At 35.3% G+C, this 20,620-nt stretch overlaps 1 protein-coding gene across 3 annotated transcripts in view; it reads left to right on the top strand.

Annotated features, from left to right (window-relative positions):
* LOC149541281 (piezo-type mechanosensitive ion channel component) overlaps positions 1-20,620 on the top strand; it is a 288,359-nt gene that overhangs the window by 101,447 nt on the left and 166,292 nt on the right. For all 3 annotated transcript variants that reach the window (XM_089796579.1, XM_089796580.1, XM_089796581.1), the window contains one exon: positions 20,038-20,166. In XM_089796579.1, coding sequence (XP_089652705.1) covers positions 20,038-20,166 — 129 coding nt within the window. The remainder of the gene's footprint in view (positions 1-20,037; positions 20,167-20,620) is intronic.

Here is a 20,620-nt window from a genome sequence, read left to right as displayed (position 1 = left end):
TATATAATTATTTATTATTATTTTTATACTCTCTTTGAGTTGTTCATCCGTGGAGGCACATTATTTCTTTCATCATAGGCTTTCAGCTTTGACCTATTCATTGCATCTGCCACTTAGTTCCTATCGATCGTCCATAGTTTTATTGCTCCATTATTGCCAACTTCGTGAATTTTATATGGTCCTACCCATTTCACCTTGAATTTGCTTAGTTCGATCTCGTTGCGCCCATTATACTTCAAAACTAATTGGCCTGGTTGAAATTTGTTCAATTTTAAATGCTTGTCATGCCATGCCTTATGCTTGTACTGTGTAACTTCTATGGCCCATTGTGCCTGGAGTTGTCGTTTGTCAAGTTTATTTAAATTATTCAATTTTTCCCTCAGACTTTCCATATCTCCTAGTTTGTTTTCAATCGTGATCTTTAAACTTGGTACCATGAATTTTCCCAGTACCACAGCCTCCTGTCCATACATCAACTGAAACGAAGTGTGTCCGGTAGTTACCTTGTATGAAGTACGGTACGCCCATAACACTGATGGTTGCCTTTCTTCCCAATCCTTTCCTTTAGCTGCACAAGATTTATATATTACTCCGACTAAGATTTTATTCGTAGCTTTTGCTTGCCCGTTGGCTCTCAGGTAATACGGGCTCGATAGGGAATGGTATATCTTGAACTCTGTGGTGAGTAGTTGGATGACATGATTGATGAAGTGTCCTCCATGGTCGCTTGTGAACTATAGCGGGATCCCGTACCTTGTAATGATTTGCTCGTAAATAAATTTCGTTGTGCTCACTGAAGAGTTGTGTGGTAGGGCCTGTGCCTCTACCCACTTGGTAAGGTACTCCGTCGCTACCATGATGTACTTGCATCTTTTCATTACCTTGAGGGGTCTGACAAAGTCCAACCCCCATCTTTCAAATAACTCCTGTGCGTGTGAAGGGTTGAGAGGCATGAAGTCCCTCTTTAGTGGTTTCCCAACTCTCTGACATGTATCGCACACAACGACCCACTCCATGGCATCGTTGTGCACGGTTGGCCAGCATAACCGTGCCAGAAGTATCTTCCGCGCAGTTGTATCTAACCCCATGTGTTCTCCTGCTGGTCCTTCATGTGCTTCCCTCAACACCTTTGGTATTTCCTCTTTTAGAACACACCGTCTTAAAATCTGGTCAGGTCCCATCCTATACAACAACCCATTGATCAATTGAAATGTTAGACTCCTTAGTACCAGTTTCTTCTCTTGTTCGGCAACATTTCCCTAGGAAATTGTCTCATCGAAAGATATTCCCAGATAGTCACGTACTAGGATGGTAGTATGACAATCTGAAATAATTGACGTTAGGAAAATCATTGTTGACTCCCTTCGGTGGTTCTCCCGATTTGATCCTTGATAAATTGTCCACGTTTACATGGCTTTTTCCAGGCTGTACCACAATCTTGAATGTAAGCTCCTATAATAGTAATAGCCATCGGCTTATTCTTCCCTGGATGATCGACTTGTTCACGAGATATAACAGTGCTTGATGATCCACATAAAATACGAACAGCGTTGCCAGTAGATAATTTCTAAATTTCTGTATGGCATATATCATTCTGAGTGCCTCTTGTTCTGTCGTACTATAATTCTTCTCCGCTTTAGATAGTAGCCTACTTGCAAAGTACATCAGATGATCCAATTTGTGATCACCTGTTTGTGCCAATGTTGCTCTGATTGCATAGTTCGACGCGTTGACATGAACATGAAACTCTTTATCCCAATTCGGATAAGCCAGGATAGGTGCTGTAGCAAGTCTGGTTTTCAGTCCTTCGACAACTTCATTCTGCTCTGTATCCCACTTGTAGGGTTCTCCTTTGCATGTTAGTTTGTCCAGTGGGTAGGATATTTTCGCAAAGCCCTTAATGAACTTTCAATAATTTCCAATATGTCCGAGGAACAATTTTACCCCTATTACATTTGTCGACGGTGGCATTTCCAAGATTACCTGGAGTTTGTCAGAATCCATCTTTAATCTTGCTTTGCATACTATGTGCCCTAATAGCTTCCCCTGCGGTACCATGAATCTGCACTTCTTCGGATTCAATGTCAATGTCGCCCGTCTGCATCTTTCCATGCATTCTCTAAGTGCGGTTATATGCTTGTCCTCCATACTAAAAATTGACCAATCGTCCAGAAATGCCTTGAAATTACGAACTGACTTCTTATCAAATATGTGCAAGATAATTCTCTGAAATGTTGCCAGAGCATTACATAGTCTGAATGGGATCTTATTGTAGGCATATACTCCATCCTCAACTATGAAGGTTGTTTTAAACCTATCTTCTTCCGCGATGGATATCTAGTTGTATCTCGAGAATCCATCCATAAATGAATAGATTTCGTGCACTGCAACTTCTTCCAAAATACTATCGGTGAATGGTATCGGAAGTGGATTCGTGATCATTATTGCATTCAGGCATCAAAAGTCCACACATATTCTTATCTGAGTGGTGTCCTTCAGAGATATCAAAATTGGTGATACCCACTCACTCGTCTACACTCTAAAAATAATGCCCACTTCAAGTATTCGGTTGATCTCATCAGTAACCCTGCAACATAGTTTTTGTTCATCTTGTATGGCCTCTTCCGTATGGGTACTGCTCCTCCTATTAGTGGTATATAGTGGACGCATAGTTTTGGTGGTATCCCTTTCAAGGCCTTATACGTCTATGCGAATACATCCTTATATTCCATGAATACTTTTGAACATTGCTGCCTTCAGGATTGGATTCCAGTCATCTCCCACATATTTTTTGGATTGGCTTCATTCGCTAAGTTCATCATTTTTACTTTAGGCTCTTCGTACTTAATAGGTGTGTCTTCACTAAACGTATGCGCAGGTGTTTCATCTATCTATGCTTCTCCTTCCCTTACTTCGCTATACTCCTTCGAAAATTCATTCTCTTCTTTTCCCTCTTTCACCCCTAACACGTTACAGCTCGGAAAGAACTCAGAGTCCTCCATCTACCAATTGAGTATGCCGTTCACTAAGTCCAGGTTGTAATCATTAGACCCTCCTTCCAATCTCAATATTCCCTCTTTGTTAGGTTCCATTCTTTTCTTCCCCTCCTCGTCCCCTCCGCCTTTGCCTTTAGAATCCGACGATGCTGCCTCCTTTCCTACCATTTGTGTGTGTAGGTGGATTACAAATCTTGCCTCTTCCTTCCATGAACATAGTATTCTATTTCCAATCATGTTTCACCTTCACCTATACCAACCAGCCCCGTCTGAGGATGGAGTCGTGTGTTAAATCTGTAACTTGTAATCCTACTGATCTATTAGATCAGTCTGATCTATTGTTACATGACTTAGAGTAATCCGAATATCTTTACATTATCCTCCTAAGGATATTGATGTCTATCCTTAGGATTAGTTTGGATTTAACTAAACTCATTTTTTTTTAAGTTATTTTCAAACTTATTGTTTCTTGGAAAAGTCGCCGACTTCTAGGATTAGTTAATGAATATTTTGGAAGGTACATGCCCCTTGAAAGCACATGTCCCTAGGGCTCTCTATTAATAATGGGTATGGTTGAAGTCTAAGAGCACACAAAATACAAAATAGTCTGCTCCTTAGTCAATACTGCCCATATACGATTTGTAGAAGAAAAGATAGTTTTTAGAATTATATTTCTAATATAATTTAAGACAATACTTTGAAGTTATTCACAGCAAGACTCAAAGAAAAGAAGAAAGACGAATCTAATCTCTGATTTAGTCATAGAATTTGCAGAAACTTTACATGTAATCAGAGCTTTGCTAGTCAAACCTAGGCTCTGCAAAATTCAGTAATCAGACTTTATATCTAACATCTATCTCCTATCTTCAATGGCATACACAATCAGATCCGAGGATAGGTTTGATGGGAAAGAACACTTTGAGGCCTGGAAATTCAGAATCATGATGATTCTTGAAGAAAATGATGTAAAACAATTTGTTGATAGAGCATTTAAACAACCTAGTATTGAAGCTCATAAAACTATATGGAGTAAAGGAAATAGAAAAACCATTCAAATCATATCAGATGGAGTAAAGAATGATATTGTACTTATGCTAACAAAACATCAGACAACATTTGATATGATGAAGGCATTACTAAATGCATATGAGGTTAACAATGCAACTAGAGTTCTTGCACTGAAAAGGCAACTAAATCACATACAAATAAAGAAAAGAGAATCAATGAATTCTTATTTCCTAAGGGTTGCTAGTATTAGAGATGAAATGTCAAGTATAGGAACCATTATTAGTGACACGGAACTAACATTGATTGCTATAGATGGATTACCAGATTTGTGAGAAACTTTTGAAACAGCAATAAGTGCCAGAGATAAACTTCCTGACTTCAATAGATTTAAGGGGAATTGTCTTCAAGAAGAATCTAGAAAATTGAAGAAAGGAGGGAAACTAAAACTAGAAGATGAAGAACTTCATGTTCTTAGTATAAACTACTATAAGGGCAACAAGAAGCATTTCAAGAAGAAGGGAAATCAAAAGAATGACAAACCCAAGAAAGATCTATCCAAAATAAAGTGTTTCAACTGTGAAAAGTTTGGACACTACAGATCAAATTGTTTTGAGAATTCTAAACAAGAAGCAAACTGTATAAATGTTACTAGTGAAGAAGATAACTATGATCCCGAGAATTGTGTATTGTATTCGTCACTACCAAATGAAATCTCAAGTAAAGCATGGGTTATTGATAGTGGATCTTCTAGACATATAATAGGATACAAAGAAGCACTACACTCTATATTTGAAAAGGATAATGGCAAAGTCACCATTGGTGATAATTCAGCACATTCTGTCGAAGGAATTGGAAATTGCACCTTGAAACTAAAATTAGGGAATTCTCTTCTTCCCAAAGGTGTACTCTACGTACCAGGAATAAAAACAAATCTAATCTCAGTTACAACACTTGAAGATGATGGACATAATGTTGCATTCGTGGATAGTAAAGTAATAATGTGGGCAAAGAACTCCTCAAATAAGAAAGCGAAGTTGATTGGTCAGAGAAATGGATATTTGTTCGAATTAAATTCAGAATCTAGTCGACCTACTCAAGCCTTAATTCATGAAGCTGCAGACATAAATGAAATTTGGCATTGAAGATTAGAGCATCTAAATTTCAAAACCTTATCAACTATAGAGAACATGGTTACTGTTCTACCTAAACTAAATAAAGACCACTTAAGCATATGCAAAGGGTGTGCACTAGGTAAGAACACCAAAAGTCCATTTCATGATAACACTAGAAAAACCAACAATATTTTGGAATTAATTCATTCACATTTATGTGGACCTATGTCTGTTCCTTCTCTTGGAGGATTTTGGGACTATATTTTGTTCATAGATGACTTCTCTAGGAAAACATGGATTTACTTCTGAAAGTCCAAAGAATCAGAAGAAATCCTAGAGAGATTTAAAGAATTCAAAACATTAACTAAAAACTTATCAGAACATAAAATTAAAACTCTTAGAACTGATAATGGAGGGGAATACACCTCAGATTTGTTTAAAAGATTTTGTAAAGCAACAAGAATTAAGAGGGAGTATACCGTTCCTTATAATCCAGAACAAAATGGGGTAGCATAAAGAAAGAATAGGACAATTATAGAAGCTACTAGAGCTATGATATCTGATTAAAATCTAGAATATTTTCTTTGGGCAAAAGCTTCTTGTACTGCTGTTTATATTCAAAACAGAAGCCCTCACTCCTACGTTAGAGATAAAACTCCTAAAGAAGTCTTTACTAAGGTTAAACCTAATATAAGTCATCTTAGGATTTTTTGGTGCCCTGTATATATATCCATGTTCCTAAAAAAAATAACTAAGTTAGAATCCTTCGGGAAGAAAGTTATTTTGTAGGGTATAGTGAAACATCGAAAACATATAGGATTTTCGTACCGGAAGAGAAAAATATTGAACTTAGTAGGGATGTTGTTTTTGAAGAAGATTTAGCATTCAAAATAGCCCTAAGTTATGAAGAACCCTCTCCTTTACCTAGTTTTGAAAGAAATACTGAGTCCAAGTCTCAGAGAGAGAACATAGAAGAAATTGAAGATGAAATTCAAAACCTAAATCTTGGAGAAACTCAAAATTCAAAGAAAAGATCACTTTGGGCCATTAAAATAGTCAAAGAAGCACAAGACTTTGCTGCACCTTCTGGAATAGTCAGATAAAGAAAAAGACCCAAAGGATTTTCTAGTTATATAGCAAACATGAATGGTTTGTCCAAACCAGAACCAACCAATCCTTCAGATGCTATTAAACATACAGCTTGGAAAGAGGCTATGACAGATTAATACCAATCTATTATGAAGAATGATGTTTGGGAAATTGTTCCAAGACCTAAAGGAAAATTTGTTGTTTCTTCCAAGTGGATATTTAAAATAAAGCATGTTGCTGATGATAGCATTGAGAAATATAAAGCCAGATTTGTAGCCAGAGGATTCACTTAGAAAGAAGGGATTGATTATGAAGAGACCTTTGCTCCAGTTGCTAGATATACCTCTGTAAGAACAGTCTTGGCAATTATAGTGTGGAAGGGATGGAAAGTACATCAGATGAATGTAAAAACAACATTTCTAAATGGAATGATTATAGAAGAAGTATATTTGGAGCAACTTGAAGGACTTGAAACTCATGATCTTAATGTTTTTGTTTGCAGGCTCAAGAAAGCTCTTTATGGGTTTAAACAGGCTCCAAGGGCTTGGTATGAAATAATTGACGAGTATCTCACCGGCTTAGGATTTTCCAGGATTGAAGCCGATCCAAGTTTATATTATAAAAGAGATAAAGATGATATGGTAATTCTAATATTGAATGTTGATTTATTAATAACAGGTGATGATCATCTTATAGATCAATGCAAGAAAGATCTAATTAGAGAATTCGAGATGAAAGACTTGGGACTCCTTGATTACTTCCTAGTATTGGAAGTACGACAAAATTCTGACAATATCATTCTTAATCAAGGGAAGTATACATCAGATATTTTGAAGAGATTTGGAATGTGGAATTGCAAATCTATGTCTTCTCCTATGGAGACTAGTCTACATAAACTTAAAGAAGCAGTAGCAGAATCGCCTTCCATAGATTCCACTCTCTATAGACAGATGATTGGGTCCCTTATGTACTTAGTAAATACAAGACTTGATATTTGCTATGCTGTTAATGCCTTAAGTCAGTTTATGTGTGAGCCAAAGGAGATTCACTTAGTTGCAGTTAAACACATTATGAGATACTTACAAGGCACTCTTAATTTTGGGCTCAAATATGAGAAAGTTGATTTAGATCTACATGGATTCACCGACTCAGATTGGAGTGGAAGTGTTAAAGATAGAAAAAGTACTTCAGGATGTTGTTTCAGTTTAGGATCAACAATGATATCTTGGATATGTCGAAAGCAGTCTTTAGTAGCTCAAAGCTCCACAAAAGCCAAATACATTGCAGCAACATTAGCCTCTCGAGAAGTAGTTTGGCTAAGGAAGTTACTTGTGGGATTATTTGGGCAAGCTATGAATCCTATGATTATTCATTGTGATAATTAGAGTTCTATCAAACTTTTAGTGAGTCCAGTTTTTCATGACAGGTCCAAGCATATTGAAATTCTTTACCATTATGTAAGAGATGTGGTAGATAGGAATACTTTAAAATTAGAATACATTTGGACTGCAGATCAAACAACAAACATACTCACCAAACCTCTATTTAAAGTGACGATAGACCACTTCAGGAAAAGACTTGGTATGGTTGAATTGTAATCCATTTAGAGATGACATTGCAATCTCTAGTGTTCAAGGCCACTTTTTCTTATCATGCACCATCAAGTGTTGTGAATGTTATTTGATTCATAACCAAATAAACTCCTGATATTATTAGCAAGTGAATATTTATAACAAGTCTGGTTAATCTTGGGTTTGGTTATGGGTCTAGCCCTTGTGGATTCAGAAAAGGTTTGGAGGTTTGGGCCAAGGTAAATCCGTGAGGAATTTTAGACTCTTTCAAAACTTTTTCCATGTATTTGAGGCTTTTAGTTCTGCCATATTTTTTTATGCATAGAGCATTTCGGGCCTTTTGTGAAATTCTGAACACATTGCATCATTTCTTTATGCCTAATAGTGCAAAAGTAGAAAAACTTAATGTGTTATTGATTCAATGAATGCCTTTAAAAAGGCAATACAAAAACCAATGAAGATAACTGTTTACAGAAGGCAGTTTCAAAAACATAAAAACAAACTAAAACCTCATTATTGGAATATGCTGACATTCCTTGGCTTATTACATTAATATGTACAAGAGTGGATCTGTTTTGAACCAAACTTTCTAGAGACTTTCTTCCTCGCTCACCTAAGAAACACCAAACTCACTACATTAGCGTATCTTGTGACTATAAACCTTGGAACTGTTTGCACGACATGAGAGAACATAAATTATTTCCACCCACCATGTACAATTAGACGCATTTCCTCTAAAATTACACATCTTCTCTCAGTGTGTCTTATGCTCTTTCTAGTACGACACATGAACACCTTTCCTTTGGAAGTCTACCTGCTCTGTGTGTGTGTGTCTAACACCTACTCAACTATTGTGGAAACAATCCTTTGCTGCACAAATCACCAATCCATTGTTTGCACATCAGACACCTTCCTTCCAAAAGTCCACATCTCTTCTGAGTGTCTAATTTCTCTTCAAGTGCTCAACAAATCTTTAATTAAACATTGATACATAATTAACTGCACCCACAAGGACCTTAACCCCTTTGCTCCTTGAAAGTAGACAAATATGCAACGTGCCCTCATGTCTTTAGTGACAAAAAGAGGGTGGTTTTCATGTAATAAATCATCCTTGGGTTACAGTCTAGCTTGGGATGATAGACATCCTCCTGCCTCTGTTGCCTCAAACCTCTTTATTTCCTTCACTACTCTCTAAAGTACAAATCTTTCATCAAAAGTTTCTTTTTGAAGTGAGTTGTCATCATTAGATGCGTCATTTGTATGCACCCCAAAACTACAAGATTGTGTTTCACCTTTAGTTGCAGTGAATTGTTGTTCAACTTTCCATTGATGAGATCTTTGGCCCACTGAATGCAATTCATCTTCACATGCCAAATTTTCTGACAATAAAATATTTGAATTCCTTTCTTTGTTGAAATGTCAAGACCTTTCCTTACAAGCAAAGCAGTTTCCTCAACAAATTAATGCCTTTTGTTACTCTACTGCATTAGTGAAAGAATAAATCACAGTTCCAAACTAGGATTATTTTCCTAGAGTGAAAAAAATATGATGAAAATGAAGTTTACACTTGCAAGTTGATTTTGAAGAGAAAAAAATGTTCTCTCTCTCTCTCTCAAAAAAAAAAAAAAAAAAAAAAATTTGATTGGTAAATGGCTGTAGCCATGATTAATTATTATTAATTAAATCAAAATTACAAGCTGTCCACCGTTCTGACGGGCACTAGTAGGAAAGAACGGGGAAAGAAAACCTCCAGTCTTGCTCGGGACCGAACTCCTATATTATACATAAGTAAAAGGGGCATACCCCAGTAAATTACAATCTTATAGATCAAAATTCATATTTGTGTTTGTCATACTGATATGAGGATAAAGGGAAATAGAAACCTAATCTCTGTATACATATCACCACAACTAATCCAAATGTTAGGGGTTAGGAAAAATAAAGAAATCCATCAATTCCTTAGTATTAGATCAGGATGGCCCGATCCATAAAGATATTATAAAGAATAATTAGTAGTTTATAGATTTCATTATTATTAGAATTCAAAAATATTTAATTATTATTTTTAATTACTTTTTCTTATTATTTGCTGATATTAAAATGTATTGAAAAATTATCAGAAATTAGAGTATGAGATTATAAATTATTATTTTTATCATGATTAATGCATAATGTGATGATTAACAGGATGAGTGTTAATTAGGGGTAATAATACGAATTACAACTCTGACAGAGGGAGCAAACCACTACAGAACTTATGAGGAGGAAACACTCAAAAAATCCTGTCATGGCGGAATGAGGGGTAAATTGTATATGTGTTCCCTAAACACTGTTTCAAATAAATGTGCAAAAATTGTAAAGTGATTAATGCCAAACCGGGAGAAAAATTTAATAGAAATTAACCCTAATTCAATGCATTCCAAATAACAAGAAAGTTTGGGATAGGCCGCATCCCAGAGACTGCAATCGATACCAGAGGAAGAGACAAGAAATTAGCTACATAATGTATATCTTTATTATTAAATTCGATACATACAGTTTCAAATGCCCTTGATAAAATAAGAGGGGACACTATTATATTGCGCTTTGCATGCAATAATTTAACCTTAGTTGTAGTCAATAGAGACATCTATAGAAAGAAACCATACTACTAATTGAGCACAAAGCCAAAATTTTGGGTCGATATAACCAACAAAATGACCCACATTACAAAATTTTGGGTCAATATAACAGTGACCCACAGTACATTCTCAAGTTCTTTTATAGACCAGAATAATTTCCAAGGCTTCATGCAGCGAGGAGGCCTTTGAACCTGGAGGGAATTCGAATGTAGTTCTTCTCCTGCTTGTTTTATCATAATTGGGCAAACAAATTCCACTTCTTCCAAGTCTGAAAAGTCTACATTTGGATAAATGTAGGCGTCGTATGCCCTCAGGTAGTTGGTTAACCATTCCCTACCAGGGTCTTCAACAATTCTCCTCCACCTTAACAAGAAGTTAATACTCAACTCCATTCTCGACCATTCACAAAAAAACTTTACATTATCCCTAATTACCAGGCATGGATGTCTAGGACTCCTACCAATTTCCGGACTATCTACATCAAATTCCATATAATACTTAGGGAGGGGGATATGGAGCCTGCCATCGATATTGGCGACAACAATTTCCAAACCTACTAACCAATAGGGATTGAAAATATTATGGGTTAACCTGATAATATCCCACTTCTCCACTCCCGCCCTGGTTAAACAACCCACCCAAAGCTCTGCTATGTCATTGTTAGTCCTCCAGGAGTATTCATAGCTGAAGATACCTTCTCCTAAAGCTCGACTAACAGCTACTCGACTCATGTCGTCAATTGGCCGGAGGAGCCGATTCCACCTCTCTGGTTTTATTGGCCCACAAAAAGCCATCGTGCGGTTTTCAAAGGCATGATAAAGACTAATGTTGGAATCCATAAAGCCAAACCCAGACTTCAACCTATGACTATCTAAATCAATCACTAACCAATGTAAAATGAAAATTAAGTTTTGGAATACACTAATATATAGGGACGAGAGAAAAATCTAGATGCGACATAATGGCGATGACGTCCCAATGATCAAAGTTTCCTCTCGATTTCATCATGCGAATATCGATCTCTCAAAAGTAAGATTTTAATAAAATTTAGGTACTCTGCCCAATTCAAACTAAATCAATTCACATGCATAAGTGTGATTCAATTATGATGAGTTCAATCGGATATACGAATCAGTGATATGATTAAAAGATAGGGTGTTAATGCCATCGGTACCCAAATTGGCTAATTTATCGGCTTCCTTATTGCCTTCTCTGAATATATGCGAAAATCTAACTTCTTTGAATGTAGAGAGTGATTTGATGATATCTTCTAATTTGGAATTCAACACCCAATTTGGGGTAACTCCCTTTTTGAGAGCATTAATAATAATTTGGGAGTCCCCTTCGATCATAAGTTTTTTAATTTTGAGTTTAATGCTAAGATTAATTCCTTCTTCAACTGCTTCCAACTCTGCAATATTGTTCGTCACCTTGTCTAGAGATTTGGATCTTTTTGCTAACCAGTTACTGCTTTCATCCCTTATTATACATCCTATTCCAGCTTTGCCAGGATTCCCTCTTGAGGCTCCATCAAAATTCAATTTCTTCCATCTTGGCGGCTGGGGTTCCCATTTACAGGTAAGTCTAGTGAGATTGTTCTTCTTTTTGTAATAGAGGGGTGGGTTGATTAACAGTGGCCATCTTTTTAAAATTTTTGCATCCTATTCTGAAAAGGATCCTTCTTCTCTTGGACGCTTCCTGAGGTCACTATTCATCACTTCCGAGATCGCCACTTCTATTTTTGAATAGAGAGCTTGCTTAGATAGGCTTTGATGTAGAAAGATCCTACGGTTTCGTTCTTTCCAAATTTCCCATAGAGCTATAGCTGGAGAAATATTCCAGAGTTTACCATAGATCTTTTTAGAGGTGTCTTTAGGCCAGCCTAATAAATGATCTATCCAATTGCTAGCTAGCGGGGAGGTCCAATTAAATTTTCTTTGAAGCCATCTCCAACAGTCCTGAGATACTTTACATGTATATAAAAGGTGTTCTGCATTTTCTTCTGCTTGTTTGCATAAAATGCATCTTGAAGGTCCTTCAAATCCCATTTTCCTAATTCTATCTGCAGTTAATATTCTTTTTTGCATTGCTGCCTAGAGGAACATTCCTGCTTTAGGAAGGCCTGCTGGGTCCCAGCATAGGTCCAAAGGGAGGGTGTTGATTTCCCATTTTTGCAAATTTGTAATCATTCTATATCCTTCCTTTACTTTATAATTCCCATCTTTTGAAGTTGCCCAAATAAGTTTCTCCTCCCTATCTCGAATTTTAATAATTCGGTTTTTTAGAATGTATTCCAGTTTTTCCTTATCAGATAGGCTAATTCCATTTTATGGTAATGATTTCCATTTCCAATTTTTATCAGAATCTGAATTTGATTCTTCTATGTAATCTTTCACCTTTGTCCCTCGTAAAGTTTTAAGGAACGATATTGCTTTTGGTGATAAATCATAACTAATAAGGGGGGGAAATCCATTCCACGAATCTTCCCAGAATAAAGCTTCGTCTCCATTCCCTATGTCCCATGTTAGGTACTTGGAGATCAAATTTCTGCTTTTAACCATGAAATTCTAGCCTGCAGAGCCTTTGGAGGGATTTTAATTCTAAATAATGAAGTTTTATCTAAAGGATTAAGATATTTATTGTAAAGGATTTTAGCCCATTTTTTGTCAATTTCATGATATAATCTCCATACTTGTTTAGCCCCTAGGGCTTCGTTCTGCCATTCTAAATTTTTGATCCTTAATCCGCCATATTCTTTTGGTTTACAGATTTTACTCCAGCTGATTAAGGTTGCTTTTTTCTTATCCTCTAATCCATTCCAAAAGAAGTCATGAAGTTTGCTTTCTAATTTTGAGTTGATATTTTTGGGGAGATGAGAACAAGAAAGTTGATAAATAGTGATGGCTGATAAGACTTCTTTGATCTTGGTCATTCTGCCTGCCTTTGTTAACCACCTACCTTTCCATGATGCTGGATTGCCAATTTTCTTGAGAATATGATCTCAGCCTGGGTTAGAATAATTACTTTTCTCAAGATATATCCCTAAATATTTGAATGGAAACTTACTTTTTTTGAAGCCAAGTTTATTACAAATTTGGTCTTCAACTTCCTTAGCAGTGTTGAGAAAGAAGATTTCTGATTTTTCAGCATTAATCATTTGTCCTGATGCTTTTGTATATGTATCTAGGATATGTTAAATATGAACTGCCTCTTGGAGAGTGCTGATTCTAGAAAGAATTGTGTCATCAGCAAATTGTTGGTGCGTAGTATTCTCAACTTCATTTGTGACTCTTACTTATTTAATTTTGTCTCTAGATTGTGCTTCTTTAATAGCCCTGTCAAAAGCCTCTGCGATAATAATAAACAAAAAGGGAGATATAGGATCTTGTTGTCTGATACCCCTAGAAATGTTGAAAAAACCTTCTGGTGTGCCATTAATGAGGATCGAGATTTTGGGAGTCGAGATGCATTGAAAAATAATGTTAACCCATTGTTTTGAAAAGCCAAAGGCCTCAAATGTTTTGCAGAGAAATCTCCAATCTACCTTATTGTAAGCTTTTTGAATGTCCAATTTGAGGAACATACAAGCTTCCTTATTTTTAATCGCTGAGTGTATAGTCTCTTGTATGATGGAAATATCGTCTAAAATAGATCTACCAGGAACAAAATTGGTTTGTTCTTCCGAAATAAGTTTTGGAAGAATTCTTTTGAGACGGTTGGCTAATATTTTAGAAAAAACCTTATAAATAGTGTTGCATAATGCAATAGGCCTAAAATCCCTAGACGTAATACTATTGCTTTTTTTGGGGATAAGAGTTAAAAAGGTGTGGTTAATCTCAGTTAGAATAGTGCCACCATTACGTGTGGCTTCTAAGGCTTTCCACAATTCTTCTCCTAGGATGTCCCAACATTGTTGGAAGAAGAAAGCTTGAAAGCCATCCAGACTCGGTGATTTATTTGGGTTCTTACTAAAGAGTGCTGTTTTTACCTCTTGGAGAGTAAAGGGTTTAGAGAGGAACTTATTATCCTCTTCAGTTATCAGCTTTAGGATTTACTTTAACATCTCTTCTTGGGCTGTTTTGTTGGAAAATTCATATTATTAAGTGTGTTACTGAAGTGTTTAGTTAAAATTTCTGCAATTTCTACCGGGTTTTCGGATTGCGCCCCCTTTGAGTTCTTAATTTTTGAAATATTAATATAATTTCTATTAAAAAGAGTGCTATTATGAAAAAATTTAGTATTTCGGTCCCCTTCTAGGAGCCATTTTTCTCTGGATTTCTGCCTCCAGAATATTTCTTCGTTTGCTAAGATTTCTTCATGTTTTAGTGAATATTCTTTTTCTAGCATAAAGGATTCATTATTCATTCCTTTTGCAATGATTACTTTATTTAGTTTATTTATTTTTTCTTCTATTTCTAGTTTTTCTTTGAAAATATTTTTAAAGTGTTGATTATTCCATTTTAATATCTTTTCTTTAACACTTTTCAGTTTTGAGACAAGGCAAAACATTTTAGAACCTTCAAACTGTTCCTCTTGCCACCATTCTCTGACATGATCCATAAAAGTTTTGTCCTGAAACCACATCTTTTCGCATTTGAAGGGGTTCCTGCTGGGTTTTGTCTGCTCTTTAATTTCTAATTTCATTGGGAAGTGGTCCGAGCTAGCCATAAGAAGAATTTCCACATTAGCCATTTTGTCCGAACTAAGTTCTCCTTTTAGGAGAAATATGTCCAATCGTTCTGCTATATAACAAAATCCTTTTCTTCTGTTATTCCAAGTATAGATACCGTTTTTTGTTTTGATATCCATCAGTGAATCTTTCTGAATACAATCTTTAAAGTCTTCCATAGATTTGTAGGCTTGAGTGCTCCCTCCCTGTTTTTCTTCCTTACTTAAAATCGCATTAAAGTCTCCTCCAATAATGATAATTTCTAGGGGCATCATATTGATGAATGTATTGATTTCTTCCCAGACTGCTAACTTGTCTGCTATAGGTTTTGGCCCGTAGACATTTACTATAACAATTTTAAAGTCTGATTTAGAGCTGATAATTCTTGCTCTCATCCAGTTTGTTTGGGAGGAGAGTAGTTCTATACTGATTTGCCGAGGGTTCCATATAATTCCTAGTCCTCCTGAAGCTCTGTGCGAATACTAAAGTTCTGATTTCCATTTTCCCAATTTCTGACTCAACTTCATACCTTCATCTTTATTAAGTTTAGTTTCTTGAATTAATGTAATGTCTGAATCAAATAGAGTTAAGTTACGCTTAAACAAGCGTTTTTTGCTAGGGGCATTAAGACCCCTAGCATTCCAAGTAGTGATTTTCATTGCTCCTTGGGAAGGAACTTCCCCTTCCCATTGTATAGAAGATCGAGAATCTTGGTTTGTTCCTTAATTTGTCCTGTTGCCTCTCTAAGTTCTTTGAGTGACTTTCTTCCCCTCTTTTGTTTTGATTTTCCGCAAATTGGAGTCTTCATTCCTTCCTGATTCACTGCTATCCCAATTCTTTCAAGATTTTTTTCATTTACTACCATTTCCGCAATTGCTGATTCCTCACCTTCCTAATTTTCTTTTGAGATGATTTTTTTAATCAATAGATTACTAACTTGCCGATCTCTTCATGTATGGTCTGGATAGACCTTGACCCTTCAACCTCTATGTTACTCTTTTCTTTGATAGGGCTACTCATGGTCATATTCCACCAGATTTCATCCATATTTGAGGAAAAAAGTGGCTCTCTTAAAGCATTATCAGTTTTTCCTGGTTCTGATGCAAACATATCTTGTCCGTTACTAGGGGTTTGCCAAAATTTATAGCTTTTCTTTCTCCCTTTTTTCTTGATTGTTATATTGCTCCATTGTGCAGAGTCTGCTGATAGCATGATAGTCTCTTGCTCTAAGTTTTCCTTTTGAAAACCTATTTCTTGAAAGACATCTAAGTTTTTCTCATCTCTCTTTTCTACTCTCTGTTCTTCTTGCCTGACGGGAATCGATTCTTTCTCATTTCTCTGCTCGTCTGTTTGAGTTTCACAACTTCCTGATGTCTCCCCTGTATCTGTGAGTTTTATCTTCTTCCCTTTATGTTCCGTGTGAAGTTCTTCTGCTAATAGACTTTGATCTGTTAGATCATTTTGAGTCAAGAGAGCTTCATGCATCAGTTTCTTAATTTCAGAATGTTCTGATCCATTTCCTCAATTACTTCCTTTTCTAGCTGACAATCCGTACAGTTTTTAAATTTATTTAATGAGTGCTGATAGCTGATGTCTTCCTTCCATTCTGATTCCATCATTTCCTTTATATCCCTACCGAATTCCATTGCTTCTTCTTTGTTTTCTGGTCTGCTTTCCATAATAACGTTTTCCTTATTTTCCTCTGTCGGGTTTTCTTTAGAGCTTGGTATCTCTCTGGTTTCCTCTTCCTCTCTTGCTAATGTTTTGCCTGTCCTCGTTTTTAGATTTTTAATATTATTTTTTATATATGATTTTGCAAGGTTTGGATCTAAAATTTTGTTAATGTCTCCCGAAAATTCTTTGAAAGATAGATTGTAAATAGATCTGTTTGTAATGACTTTCCTATTTATTGATTGGATTTGGTTTGTTTTAATTAGAACCCTAATTTTATTAGATCTGTTAATGTTATCTTCGAAACCTATTACTGTTCCTAACGAATTAGCTATCTTTTTAATTGTTGTTTCTTCCATTAATTTTGATGGTACCTCTATGCTTTCCATCCAAATTATAGATTTTGAATTTTTAATATGGTTTTTATTGAAATTTGGTTGCCAAGCTAAGAATTTGATATGGTGACCTTTGTGAAAAACATAGTTTGATTTCAATATTTCCTCTTTATCCTGTGGATTTCGGCATAGAATAAACCAGAATTTTTCAGCAAAAAAGTTAATGCTACTTACCTTGTCGCCCCAAATCCTTGAAATAATGCGCACCAGCCTGGATCTCTTCCTTGACGGACCATTCATATACATATAGATACCCTTATCTTCACAGTCTTTCCATCTCCCTTCACTGTAGGTATTGCTGATTATAATTTCTTCACCTTTTGAATATCTCTCCATGAGGCTAGGCTTTGGATGATTTTCCATATTTTGTATAAAGGCGGATTGATCTCTTTTTCGGTGCGGTGGGATGTACACTTCTTTCTTCTTGCTAAGAGTTCTAATCCATGGGTTGCGCTCATGATATTGTTTTGAGGGAGCCAAGGGGCTTTTGATTTTTGAAATGATTTCCTGAGCCCTTCCTAAGGGGATAGAATTGGCCTCAAAAACCACTCGAGGCTTTTTTGGCATTTTCAATTTAGGGTGAGGGTTAAACTTTGGATCTGTCGCATATCTTGTTTTACTGTAGAAAGTTTTTTGTTGTTGAATTTTTCCCCCTATTCCATTTTGATTATGCCAAAATTGTGGTCGCCTTTTCCTTTTGCGCATCGTCTGCCATCCATCTTCTTTATTATGGAATTGATTGTAAGGAATCTCCTTATTTCGTTCAATATGTTGCCGGACGAAGGTTTCAAATTTTTTTTTATTTACATCCCGAATGTTGCCTAGTTCATGACTGTGCTGTGAAAAGGCTTCGAATTTATTATAGGTCGTAAGAGGAGGCCGCGTTCCTGTCTTTCGCTGAAATGCATTAAAACTCGATTTGAGGCGCTTGCTTTTTGAAAGGTTTTTCACTGCATTCGCTGTTTTCGTCATTTTTGCTGAGTTCGCAGAGCAGAGCTAGTTATTTATTTAAATGGTGTGTAATAAATGTTCTCTTTTAACTTCAACACAACTTGTTTTTATTTAATGGACATCCTAGCATAGATACTTGTGAACGGAATAACGTATTGGGCCCATCACATATTTTCTTTGATGTAGTTCTTAGATCAATATGATGCAACTATTCATTAGATAAGTCAAGAGCAATCAATGCTGTAGCCCTGCATTCTTTAGCTGTCCATTTTGTTGCTTCATTTGCATCTCATTTTTTCCAAAATTTGACTCAATATCTCCCATAAATCTTTTTCAGTTAAACATAACTATGCTTTTCTTTGCCAAATATGAAAATCAGACCCTTCAAATATAGCAACGGTAACTAATTTCTTCATTTAAATAACCTTATTACTACAATAAAGAAATCCAAGTAGCTTCAAAATTTTGCATCCTTATATCTCCTTAATAGATACATAAATTAATATTTGTGCAAAGAAAAAATATACATACCTCTAGAAATGTGTCTCCTCTGTATTTCCATAGTATCTTGAAGATTTCTAAATCAGGTGATACAACTGGACTGCATCAACTCATGGCATGCACTAACTGCACCTTGTATAAATAGAATATATAAACACATAGCAAACATCTACTCTGTTACTTTACTTTGGTGCATTCCTTAAAAGAGTGATTGGGTAACTTTTTTTTATGCTGTTATTCCCCACAAGTACACAAATGCTATGCCTCCACTACGCACAATGTTGACAGACTTTCCATGCACATTTTGTCTGTTCCATCAAATGTAGTCTCTAATGCATTACATCTTCACAATTTTCTCAGCATTCCAAAGGGAAGTCCATGGCTATCCTTTTTCTGCAGGGTACTGTACTCTCTTTACCTAGCAGTTATTCCATTCAACCTGGCAGTGTTGGCAATTGTGATGACCAACAGATACTGCATCTTCACTCCCAATCTGATGATAAATCTCTCACTTCTAGTCTCCTGTTATTCACAGATCACTAGCATGGGCCTGGGAATAGTTAATGGCTCTGATACCAAATAATAGTGTAAAAGAAGATAATGTGTTATCGATTCAAATGATGCCTTAAAATAGGCAATACAAGAAAACCAGAGGAGATAAGTTTTTACAAAGTACAGTTTCAAAAGCTGGAAAAGTAATTAACTAAATTCTAATTACTGTAATACACCAACAGTGCAAATGAAATTAATATCTGTGCTTTATCTGAAACAATCTATCTTTCATCCTTTACCTATACTTTATTTGCAAATGAAATTATTGTTGCTATTATTTTTTGATTGGTGAGAGGCCAAAGCCAGGATTGATTATTATTGTGTTGTGATTAATTATTGTTATTTATTAAGCTCAAGTAGGGTCGAACCCAAGACCTTCCAGATAAGAGGCTCACAATTTACCATTGTGTTGTAGGCTCTTGCTTGAAATTAAAATTAATTATTTTTTATTATTTTGTTAATATTATATTATATTAATTTTATTATTTACAATTTTAATAATAAATAATAAATATTGAGAATTAAAATTATTAATATTAATTATTTTTTATAATTTTGTTATATTATATTAATTTTATTATTTACAAATTTAATAATAAATATTAAATACTAAGAAATTACATATGCTAGCTATATTATGTACAATAATACGTTAAATTAAATAATAAATTATACATATACATACATCTTTTTACGGATGAACCACAAGGACCAACAACATAGACTAGAAGTTTATAACTTAATTTTTTTGTAATATTCTATTGTATTTTACATTTTTTTTCATTTTCATGAATTGCTTTTTGTTCATAGATTGTAAATCAAGTTTTGAAAAAATATACTAGATTAGGTTTGTAGTCCATTGATTCTATTAAAAAAGATTGATAGTATTGTTTCTGTGTAGAGGAAAGCAAAGCAAAGGTCTTAATCCTGGCAATAGCAGCTTGGTGTTTTGGGAGGAGCTCACGCTCAATTTCATTGCTTCTTATGTTCATTTTAGGCATGAAGCTTGGGCTTTTGCATGCCGTATATGGTAAGTTATATTTATTGATCCCTTTTTTCATTTTATATATAAAGTGGGATCACCTGTTTATTGACAGATGTATATGTAGGTATCTTTACCAGTAAAGCTTGTTGAAATCTTTGAGAGTTTCCATCAATTCCAAAACCATAACTAGTGAACTTGGGGACAAGAATGAATTGAACTTAGAAATGCTGACTAATGTGAGACTATCGTTACCTTTTCTTTTAAAACACTACAGATAGAAATGTTTGCTAAACCAATTTTCATGTTAAGTTGGAGATATTTGACTTCTTTCAGTTATTTTCAATCGAAGTACACCTTTGATATATATAATTGACTATAACTCAGCATGTAGTTTGTGCTTCATAAGCTTCTGATATGAACCCAAAGTTTGAGAATATCTTTTGTAAGCTATCACGTGACATTGGAAATCGTGATTTAAATTTGAACTATTTGGTACAAG

This window comes from Cupressus sempervirens, chromosome 8 (assembly GCF_028749045.1).
Source record: "Cupressus sempervirens isolate cs-2001-9-10 chromosome 8, ASM2874904v1, whole genome shotgun sequence".
Lineage (NCBI taxonomy): Eukaryota > Viridiplantae > Streptophyta > Pinopsida > Cupressales > Cupressaceae > Cupressus > Cupressus sempervirens.
This window is presented reverse-complemented; position numbering and strand designations above follow the sequence as displayed.